Here is a 12140-nt window from a genome sequence, read left to right as displayed (position 1 = left end):
CCCTGAGAAATTCCATAGGGCCAACCTGCTTTCTCACATCACAGGATCATAGCATAGCTAGAGCACAGGGGATCATTTAGCCCATCATTACAATGCTGGTCCTCTGCAGGAGCAACATACCTGCTACCACTTCCCTGCCTTCTCTTCATGGTCCTGCAATTCTTTCTCTTGCAACAAACTTTCAAAACAAACCTTTCCCTCCAACAAACTTTTCTGCTGCTCCTTTGTCTGCCTGTTCATTTATGTGTTAGTTGTGAATGGTTGACATAATAGGGTCCTCTCCTGCCCGGGTCTGGTCTCCATCAATTCTCCAAATGTCAGCAACTTCGGCCAGCTGCAGAGACGTGGCAGTGATATGTTCACCAGAATGTGCTCTGGACTCTAATTGAGCTAAAGTACTCATTGGGGTATCAGTATTGGCGTTGGTGGAGAGTGTAGGAGGCAGCCTTGCCAGTGTATTCTCTGAGAGGTCTGTCGTCTCTTCTTCAGAGCTGGAGGAGGAAATAGCTTGCAGGGCTGCGTGCTTGAGAGTGGAGTCTGTGCAGATGACACTAGAACCTGCAGGAGACAAAGAGAGAATGAATTGCAAAGCAGAGCTAAAGGTTTGGGCACGTTACAAATACACTCAGTGGCCATAATGGGAGAACAGCACAGCAATGGACAATTAATCTTCCTTGGTTGCCGAGACATGGAGGAATTAGCATTGTCCCCATGAGAGGTCAAGGGAAGAATTTTTTTCTTCATTTCTGAGATGTGGGCATTACTGGCTGGCCAGCATTTCTTGCCCATCCCTAGTTGGCCTTGAGAAGATGGTAGTGAGGTGCTTTCTTGAACCTTCAGTTGACCTGCTGTGGGTTGATCCACAATGCCCTTGGGGAGGGAATTCCAGAATTTTGACCCAACAACAAGAGGGAACATGATATATTTCCAAGTCAGGATAGTGAATGACTTGGAAGGGAACATGATGTTGGTGGTGTTCCCGTGTATTTACTGCCCTTGCCCTTCTAGATGGAAGTGGTCATGGGTTTGGAAGGTGCTGTCTGAGGATTTTTGGTGAATTTCTGCAGTGCATCTTGTAGACAGTACACACTGCTGCTGCTGAGCGTCAGTGGTGAAGGGAGTAGATGCTTGTGGATGTAGTGCCAGTCAAGCAGACTGCTTTGTCCTGGAAGGTATCAAGTTTCTGGAATATTGTTGGAGCTGCACTCATCCAGGCAAGTGAGGAGTATTCCATCACAGTCCTGACTTGTGCCCTGCAGATGGTGGACAGGCTTTGGGAAGTTAATCGCTGCAGTATTCCTAGCCTCTGACCTACTCTTGTAGCCACTGTACTTATATAGCAAGTCCAGTTGAGTTTCTGGTCAATGATTACCCAGAGGATGTTGACAGTGGAGGATCCAGTGATGGTAAAACCATTGAATGTCAAGGGACGATGGTTAGATTTAATCTTACTGGTGATGGTCATAGCCTTGCACTTGCATGGTATGAAGGTTACTTACCACTTGTCAGCCCAGAACGGTCCCGAACCAAAACGTCAACTTTCTTGCTTCTCTAATGCTGCCTGGCCTGCTGTGTTCCTCCAGCTCCACACTGTGTTATCTCTGACTCCAGCATTGGCAGTTCTTACTACCTCTGGATATTGTCCAGATCTTATGGCATTTGAACATGGATAACTTTAGTATCTGCGGAGTCACAAATGGTGCTGAACATTGTGCAATTGTCAGAGAACATTTCCCACTTTTGACCTCATGATGGAGGGAAGGTCATTGATGAAGCAGCTGACAATGATTGGGCCTGGGACACTATCCTGAGGAACTCCTGCAGAGATGTCCTGGAGCTGAGGTGGCTGACCTCCAGCAAGCATGACCATCTTCATATGTACCAGGTCAGCTTCAACTGCTGGAGAGTTTTCCTCCTGATACCCAATTATTGCAGTTTGACTGGGGCCTTGATGCCACACATGGTCGAGTGCAGGCTTGATGTCAAGGGCTGTCACTTTCACCTCACCTCTGGAATTCAACTTTTTTGTCCATGTTTGAATCAAGACTGTAATGAGGTCAGTTGCTGCGTGGCCCTGGTGGAACCCAAACTGGGCGTCACTGAGCAGGTTATTGCTGAGCAGGTGCTGCTTGATAGCGCTGTTGATGACACCTTCCATCACTTTACTGAGGATCGAGAGTAGACTGATGGGGCGGTAATTGGCCGGGTTGGATTTGGCCTGCTTTTTATGTACAGGACATACCTGGGCAATTTCCCTTATTGTCGGGTAGATACCTGTGTTGTAACTGTACTGGAACTGTACTGGCTAGGGTAGCAGCAAGTTCTGGAGCACAAATCTTCATTACTATTGCCAGAAGGTTGTAAGGGCCTGTAGCCTTTGCAGTATCTAGTGTCTCCAACCATTGATATTACATGGAGTGAATCAAATTGGCTGAAGACTGGTATCTGTAAGCTGTGGACCACTGGAGGAGGCCGAGATGGATCATCCACTCGGCACTTCTGCCTGAAGACTGTGAATGCTTCAGCTTTATCGTTCGCTGGGCTCTTCCATCATTGAGGATGGGGATATTTGTGGAGCCTCCTCCTCCAGTGAGTTGTTTAATTGTCCACCACCATTCACGACTGGATGTGGCAGGACTACAGAGCTTAGATGTGATCTGTTGATTGTGGGATCCCTTAGCTCTGTCTATCACTTGCTGCTTATGCTATTTGGCGTGCAAGTAGTCCTGTTTGGTGGCTTCACCAAGTTGACACCTTATTTTCAGGTATGCCTGGTACTGCTCCTGGCTTGCCCTCCTGCACTCTCCATTGAACCAGGGTTGATCCCCTGGCTTGATGGTAATGGTTGAGTGGGGCATATGCCAGGCTATGAGGTTACAGATTGTGCTGGAGTACAATTCTGCTTTGCTGATGGCCCACAGCACCCCATAGATGCCCAGTCTTGAGTTGCTAGATCTCTTTGAAGACTGTCCCATTTAGCACGGTGATAGTGCCACACAACAGAATGGAGGTTATTCTCAACGTGAAGGCAGGACTTTGTCTCCACAAGAACTGTGCAACGGTCACTCTTACCGATACTGTCATGGACAGATGCATCTGCAGCTGGCAGATTGGTAAGGATGAGGTCAAGTATGTTTTTCGCTCTTATTGGTTCCCTCACCACCTGCTGCAGACCCAGTCTAGCAGTTATAACCATTAGGACCCGACCGGCTCAATCAGTAGTGCTGCTGTCGAGCCACTCTTGGTGGTGGACATGGAAATCTCCCACCCAGAGTACGTTTTGTGCCCTTACCATCCTCAGTGCTTCCCTTAAGTGTGGTTCAATGTGGAGGAGTACTGATTCATTAGCCAAGGAAGGACCGTATACGGTTATGAGCAGGAGATTTTCTTGCCCATGTTTAACCTGAAGCCATGAGACTTCATGAGATCCAAAGTCAATGTTGAGGACTCCCAGGACAACTCCGTCCTGGTTGTATACCACTACACTGCCACCTCTGCTGGGTCTGTCCTAGTTGTTGGACAGGACATATCCAAGGATGGCGATGGTGGTGTCTGGGACATGGAATCATACCTTAGAGACAATAACTATGACTATATCAGGCTGTTGGTTGACTAGTCTGTGAGACAGCTGTCCCAACTTTAGCACTAGACCCCACATGTTATTAAGCAGGACTTTGCAGGGTTGACAGGGTAGTTTCTGTCATTGTCTTTTCCGGTGCCTAGGTCAATGCTGAGTGATGTGACAGACTTCATTTCTTTGAGACCTTGTAGCCATTAGTACATTGGGCCATTTCAGAGGGCACTTTAGAATCAACCACAGTGCTATGGGTCTGGAGTCACATTTAGGCCAGACCAGGTAAAGGTGGCAGACTTCCTTCCCTGAAGGACATTAGTGAACTCGATAGGTTTTTCCAACAATTGACAATGGTTTCATAGTCATCAGTAGATTCTTAATTCCAGATACTTTAAAATTGAATTCAAATTCCACCAGCTGCCGTGGTGGGATTCAAATCCAGGTCCCCACAACATTAGCTGAATTGCTGCATTAATAGTCTAGTAATAATACCACTAGGCCATCGCCTTCCCCCATTGAGTGAGATGAAAATAGTTGGCACGGCTGCTAGCGCAAGTGCAAGGAGGGGAAATGTTGGTGAGGTGGCCCGAGTGAGTGAGCAGCCTGCACAGATGACTCATCAGCAAAGTGATGGAAGGTGTCACTAACAGTGCTATCAAGCAGCACCTGCTCAGCAATAACCTGCTCAGTGATGCCCAGTTTGGGTTCCACCAGGGCTATTCAGCTCCTAAACTTATTACAGCTTGGTTTAAAGTTGGGCAAAAGAGTTGAATGCCAGAGTTGAGGAGAAAGTGACAGTCCTTGGCATCAAGGCTGCATTTGACTAAGTGTGGCATCAAGGAGCCCAAGCAAAACTGGAATCAATAGGTAACGGAGTGGGGGGGGAGCAGACTCTCTGCTGGTTGGAGTAATATTGTAGCATAGGAAGATGGTTGTGGTTGTTGGAGGTCAGTCATCTCAGCTTCATGACATTCAGAGGTTCCTAGATTTGTGTCTTTAATCCAACTATCTACAGCTGCTTCAATGACCTTCCCTCCATTGTAAAGTCAGAAACGGGTTTGGTTGCTGATGATTGCAACATGTTCAGCATTATTTGTGGTTCCTCAGATACTGAAGCAGTCCATGTCCAAACGCAGCAAGACCTGGGCAATATCCAGGTTTGGACTGACAAATGGCAAGTAGCATTTGTGCCAAACAACCACCACCTCCATGTTCCCTTCCAAGCCACTCACAATCCTGAGTTGGAAATATATTGTCCTTCCTTCAGTGTCACTGCATCAAAGTCCTGGAATTCCCTCCCTAACAGCATTGTAGGTTTACCTACTGCACATGGACTGTACCGATTCTAGTAGGCAGCTCACCACCACCTTCTGAAGGGCAACATAGGATGGGGAAATAAATGGTGGCCCAGCCAGTAATGCAGTGATGCCCATACCCTGTGAATGAATTAAGAAAAGTGCAGGGAAAAAGCTGCATACAATATTGAGTGGTAGACCAAGTGTTAGTGGGAGATACGTGCAGCAGCAGATGTAATATCAGTGTGAGGTAGCAGAGAAAGGATGTCACACTTAGCTCCATGGAGTGGAGAAGGCCATTGACCTTCTTGTAGTACTGCTGGACATTCCTCTGGATCATGGACACTTTGGGCAAGGTTGACATGGTTTGGTGTTGTGGTCTCCTCTGATAGTCCTGACGAAATAGGATGGCCATCATCTGTACTATCCAGTCTACCAGGGCACCCGGGTCCCTGTTCATGAAGCAATTTGCCTCTTACATCCCCCTCCAGGACCATTCTTGAAAAACACAAACCACACAGGGCACCTCCTGACTGGCAGAGATTGACCTGCTGCATAACTGTGTTGTTAAAATGGTTCTGGCTTCAGGAATCATGGGAGGTCCTGGAAGTGGCGAGTATTTCTATTGCCGGGGAGTTGAAGACAGCATGAGTAGGGCACTGTAGAAGCATGGTGCAATGCTAATGAGGCATATTGTAGAGAAAAGTGGAAGAAACGTGTCAGGACTCTCAGAGAGAAACTTTCCATGGTTAAACAGAGCTCTCAATCCCTATTTATAAACTCGTGACCTAGTCCACTTATTAACTGTTGTCTCCAACTGTCCTGCCATCTTCAATGATTTATTCACATAAACCCTCCTTAGAAGAATATCTTTTAGTTTATATTGTTTCTCTGTATCCTTCCTGCCAAAATAAATCACTTTACACTTCTCTGCATTAAATTTCACCTGTCACTATTCATCAACCTATACCTGTCGCCTTGAAGTTGAACATTATTGTTCTCACGATTCATAACATTTCCAAGTTTTGGGTTGTTTGCAAATTGTGAAATTGTGCCCAGTATACCAAGGTCTGTCAGTGATTTATTTCAGGAATAGCAGACGTCCTAACACTAACTCCTGGAAAAATCTACTATAACCCTTCTTTCAGTCTGAAAAACATCCATTCACTGTGACAATGTCTCCTGTCACTCGATCAATTTGATATCCATGTTGCTGTTTATCCCTTTCTTTCTTTGTATTAGTCCTTTTATTCCATGGGCTTCAGCTTTGCTGACAAGCCTATTATATGGCACTTCCCAAACGCCTTTCAGAAGATCAGAAACGGCCCCATACCTCATTACCTACAACAATCCTGTTACCTCATCAAAAACTCAGTAAATTAGTGAGAGTTGTGATTTGCCTTTAACAAATCTGTTCCTTATTTAATCTAAAACTTTCCAAGTGACTATTAATTTTGTACCAAAATGGTTTAATGGTTTCATAGTACATAGAACAGCACAGCACAGGAACAGGGCCTACGGTCTCCTAAACCTTTTCTCCCACCGACGTCAAACTAAGTAGTTGCTGGGCTTATCCTTACTCTTTTTTTTGAACAAGGCTGTAACTTTGGCAATTCGCCAGGCCACTGGTACCACCCTAATGTTATGTGTGAGGAGAAGCAGACTTTTATGACCAGTACCTCTACAATTTCAAACCTTGGTTCTCTCCATACCCTCCAGCACATTACATTGCTTCTTCATCACTTAGCAGTTTTAACTACAGCCAACCTTTCACTAATGCATACTAACATAGAATCTTCCAGCAGCAAGACATCCCACTTCCAATGCAGATTTAGACAAAGCTCCATGCACCCGACTGTGTTTGAATTCTGCCATTGAAGGATTTGATATTTTCAGAAGTCACCCACATAATCACTCTCACAAACGCACATCTGCAGGAAGTGTTTCTGGCTGCGTGAAGTTAAGCATGAACTTAAGAGCAGTTGGAGTCCCTGTGGAGCATCAGGGATGATGAGAGTTTCTTGGAGATTGTGCACTGTAGGCGGTAGTCACCCTAAAGACAGGAAGGATTCAGGATCACAGCTGAGCAGCAGAATGGGAAAAGCCAGCAAATATGGGATCCTCCAGCGTATCTGCTATTCTCAAGCCTGCACTCAGCACTGGAGACTGCTAGCAGTGAGGACACCCTAAAGGAGAGCAGTCCAGATGAGGGCACCAACAGACAAGGGACTGCGCAGGAGAAACAGCAAAGAGGAACATTTTTAACAGATTCCACAGTCTGATGGGGCGTATTGTAACTGTTATCATGAGTCATGAATAATGTGTTACCTCCCTGGTGCAAGGTAAAAGTCATCACACAGAGGGTGCAGAATATTCTGTAGAATATCATTATTATGGTTATCATCATCCATCACTATGAAGTGCTTCAAGAAGTTAATAGTGTCACACTTCAACCCCAGCCTCCCAGATTGCCTGGATCCACTACAAATCACCTGCTGTCACAATAGGTCCACAGCAGATGACATCTCCCTGACCTTACACTCATTCCTGAAATATCTGGATAACAAGCACCAATATCACACTCCTATTTATTGCCTTCAACATCATAATTCCAACCAAACTCATCTCCAAACACCAAGACTTAGGACTCTGCACCACCACCACCTTCCCCCCCGCCCCTGCCAAAAACTGGATCCTTGACTTCCTGACTTGCAGACTGCAATCGTTAAGGATATGTGACACCTCCTCCTCCTTGACAATCCTCAACACCGATGCCCCGTAAGGCTGCGTACTCAGCCCCTCATGGGTGTGTGGCCAAATTCAGCTCTAACTCCATTTACAAATTTGCTGATTACATTGCCATAGTGGATCAGATATCAAACAGCGAAGAGACAGAGTACAGAAAGGAGATAGACAGCTTAGTGGTATGGTGCAAAGACAACAATCTTTCCCTCAATGTAAGCAAAACAAATGAGTTGGTCAGTGACTTCAGGAAGTGGAGTGGAGGACATGCCCCTGTCCGTATCAATGGTGCTGAGGTGGAGGTGGTCAAGAGCTTCAAGCTCCTTGGAGTAAATATCACCAACAATGACAGGCAGGATGCTGGCTCTATGGGTGGCACATTGGCTTAATGGTAGATCATCAGTTAGCACTGCTGCCTCACGGCACTAGGGACCCGGGTTCGATACCAGCCTCGGGTGACTGTCTTGAGTGGAGTTTGCACATTCTCCCCGTGTCTGCGTGGGTTTCCTCCGAGTGCTCCAGTTTCCTCCCACAGTCCAAACATGTACCAGTTAGGTGGACTGGCCATGCTAAATTGCTCACAGTGTGCAGGGATGTGTAAATTAAGTGGATTAACTATGTGAAATGCAGGGTTACAGAGATGGAGTGAGTCTCTTGAGGGTTGGTGTAGACTCAATGGGCTGAATGGCCTGTTTGCACACTGTAGGGATTATATCTATCCTGGTCCATCCAAGTCGATACTACAGTCAAGAAAGCACACGAACGCCTCTACTTCCTCAGGAGGCTAAGGAAATTTATCCACAATGACTCTTACCAATTTTTACAGATGCATCATAGAAAGCATCCTATCTGGATGCATCACAGCTCAGTATGGCAACTGCTCTGCCCAAGACTGCAAGAAATTACAGAAAGTTGCAGACACAGCCCAATCCATCACACAAACCAGCCTTCCTTCCACTGATTCGGTCTACATTTCCCATCGCCTCAGGAAAGCGGGCAACATAATCAAAGACTCCTCCCACCCCCGGTTATGCTCTCCTCCACCCCCTTCCATCAGGCAGAAGATACAAAAGTTTAAAACCACGTACCAACAGATATTACAGCACGTGACCATAATAAATCAAATCAAATCAAAGGCAAATGGGAGTGTCTCAGTAGTTGCAATACATGCGAGCATCAACAACGTAAAGCATGTACTGAGGCTCAATGATCAGATTTTCAGAAGATAGGAGAAAGTTAAAAAGAAAGAGCTTGTGGGTGGCAATCTCTGGATTACTACCAGTGCCATGCACTAGTGACATTGAAATAAGGAGATGGGGGCATCAAACTATGGCTTGGATCATGCTGTAGGACAGAAAGCTTCAGATTCTTGGGTCATAGGAACCAGATCTGGACAGGAGGCATCTCTTAAAGACAGGACAAGTCACAAATGGAATTGATATACTCTTGGCGAGGTTTACCTGGGCAGTAGAGAAGGGTTTAAATTGGCAGGGAGATGGGAATAACATAAAAAAGTATGAGAGCAGTGAGGTTCATAAAAGGAGTGTGAATGTCACCTGGTAATAGAGAAGGAATATCGGAACAGGGGTAGGCCATTCAGCCTCTCGAGCCTGTTCTACTCCTCAGATCATGGCTGATCTGTAGGCTAACTTCACACAGCTTAACAAAAGCGTATCTATTTCAGATTTAAAATTAACAATTGATCAACCATCCAATGCCGTTAATGGAAGAGAGTTCCAACATCTGCCACCCTTTGTGTGCAGAAGTGATTCCTAACAGCACTTCTGAACAGTCTGGCCCTAATTCTCAGACTACGTTCTTAAGTTCTAGAATCCCCAGAAATAGTTTCTCTCTCCAAGCTGTGTTTATATTATATTGTATATCTAGAAGTAGCACCTTATTCAATAGGATCACACTAAGGAGCACAGGATTACAACGTATGCATGTAAATGCACAGAATGAGATTGATGGGCAACAAGAGCTAAGTCCGATGTGGAATGTGAAATGTGAAATGGGAGCAATAATACATATATGGCTTAAAATAATGGAGGCTGGATGCATAATATTCAAGGACATAATATTCAGAAAAGATGGGAAAGTAAAGAAAGGAAGCGCTGGACTGGCAGTGCTAATAAGGGACAAGGTCAGAATCCATTTGTTAAAGTCGAGAAGCAAAAAAGGTAAGATCACTACTGGGTTATTCTACTGGCCTTAACAGTAAGGGAGCAAGAGAGACTGGGGAGCAAATTTACAAGGAAATCAAAGAGATGTGTAAGATCGTATAGTCGTGATACTGAACAACCGGCCTCAATATTGATTGAAATAATAATGAGCAAAAGGTAAATGGTAGGGGGAGGAATTTCTGAAATGTGTTAAGGACCAATTCCTTGACAATTATATTTTCAGTCAAACTACGAAGAGGAGGCATTGGTAGACTTGGTACTGGGGAATGAAGTGGACCAAATGGATCAAGCGGAGCACATTTGGAGAAGATTGATCACTACATCATAAGGTTTTAATGCAATGGAGAAGATCAAGTGATAATTTAAATTGCAAGAGGTCTAACTTGAATTGGATGAGAGATCTGGATAGGGATAAATGGAACCAAAATGTGACAGGAGAAACTAACAACCTTTGTGGATGAATATTTCATGTACAGGCCAGCTGCATTCCAATGGAAGAGAAGGATAAGGGAAAGAGTAACAAAGCATTGATTCACAAGGGAAATAGAGAACATATCATAAATAAAAAGGTGAATGATGCACAAAGCTGAATTTTTCAAGACAGAAGCATTTTTGTGGATTTTAAGAAAACATTTAACAAAGTAAAAGGCTCATTAATAAAATTAAGGTTCATGGAATAAAAAGGCACAGCAGAGATAAAAGTTGTCTTAAAGACAGAAAACAGTGAGTAACGTTGAATGGTTAGCTTTACACTCAAAGTGGGTGTTCCCCAAGCATCAGTATAAGGAACATTTAAAAAAAAATACATTAACTAATTGAATTTTGAAACTCAGAGTAAAATTCCAAAACTTTCCAATGAGACTAAACTTGAAGGCGTGGCAAATGGTGAAGATGATGCCAATCAACTGAAACAGGGCAGAGACAGACTTGCAGAATGGGTAGTGGTAGCTGGCATTTAATACAGAGAAGTGAGAGATTTTGGTAGAAAGAACAGGGATAAGTTATATAAACCCAATGGTAAAATGCTGAAGAATGCACAGGAACACAGGCACGATCAACACTCTTTGAAGGTGTTGGAATATATTGAGAATGATTAGCAAAGCATCTGGAATACTGGTTTCAAAACTAAACTGAACCTTTATAAAGCTGTAGTTAGGTCACAACCACAGTATTGCATCCAACTCTGTTCACCATACATTAGAGAGGATGAGAGGATTCAGAACAGATTGCAGAAAAGATTTAACAGAACGGCTCCAGGTTAAGGGATTTTAACTACAAGGATAAGTTGGAAAAGTTGGGTTCTTGATGCAAGCGAGGTTGTGGCAGCACTTGATTGCGGTGCAAAGGTTATAGTTTCAATCTGGTGGACAAGAAAATGTGATCTCATTCGCTAATGTGAGGAAAATCTTTTTACTCCATTAAGGGACAGAGGAAGCAGAGACAGTGAATGATTTGAAAAAGAAATTGAACAGGCGCTTGGAGGAAATAAATTACAGGGCTATGGTGAGAGAGCAGAGGAATGCTATAAGATTGTTGTACAGCGCAGACTCAATGGGCTGCATTGCCTCTTTCTGTACCATAATAGCTCCATGACTGTTTGGAACATAAAAAAAAGGAGCAGGAATACATTATACAACTTACCAAATAAGCTCGCCATTTCACATGATGATGTCAGACTGTTTGGGTGGAATTTTGATGATTGTGTGAACTGCAGTATGCTCATTGACACATCCTCACCTTTATGCAGCTACCTCTTTGCTTAAAAGTACAAACTCTCCCTGGGCTGATGCTCAGAGACCACTTCCATTTAGCCGGTGGCATCCTCTCTCAGTGGGGAATTCAACATTTTAAATAAGGCCTTTGTGCATTCAAATTGGCTGCCAGCCACTTTGGAAGGCAGGCACTGCTGAATCACAGTTGTGGCTGCTCCTAAACCCATTTCTCTAAACTACCCCACTGGCAATTAATACCCATTTTGCAGCCTCATTCCACCACCAATGGCGGGATTTATCAATGCATGGCTTTCTGGGCTTCCCCTAAGTGCCATCTCCTCCTCCAAACCACAAAATCTGCCTGTGGTCACTCACCTGTACCAGGATCGCATGGTTACTCTGATTGCTGAATCACTAACTGTGGGTTACTGCCTCTGCACTGGCACTACCAGGCAACAAAGAACTACAGCCTCTGATTGGCCAACAGCTCCCAGTGGACAGACCCCACCCCACCCCAACAGCACATTTCTCAGCAACTGAGATAGTAGGAACTGCAGATGCTGGAGAATCTGAGATAACAAGGTGTAGAGCTGGATGAACACAGCAGGCCAAGCAGCATCAGAGGAGCAGGAAG

The 12140-nt window shown here is 44.7% G+C and overlaps 1 protein-coding gene across 1 annotated transcript in view; it reads right to left on the bottom strand.

Annotated features, from left to right (window-relative positions):
• Nucleotides 1-247: 247 nt before the first annotated feature.
• Nucleotides 248-12140, bottom strand: part of cers3a (ceramide synthase 3a) — an 86765-nt gene continuing 74872 nt past the window's right edge. Inside the window, exon 12 of the mRNA XM_048615712.1 lies at nucleotides 248-558. Within this exon, the coding sequence (XP_048471669.1) occupies nucleotides 248-558 (311 nt within the window). The remainder of the gene's footprint in view (nucleotides 559-12140) is intronic.

This window comes from Rhincodon typus, chromosome 33 (assembly GCF_021869965.1).
Source record: "Rhincodon typus isolate 14 chromosome 33, sRhiTyp1.1, whole genome shotgun sequence".
NCBI lineage: Eukaryota > Metazoa > Chordata > Chondrichthyes > Orectolobiformes > Rhincodontidae > Rhincodon > Rhincodon typus.
This window is presented reverse-complemented; position numbering and strand designations above follow the sequence as displayed.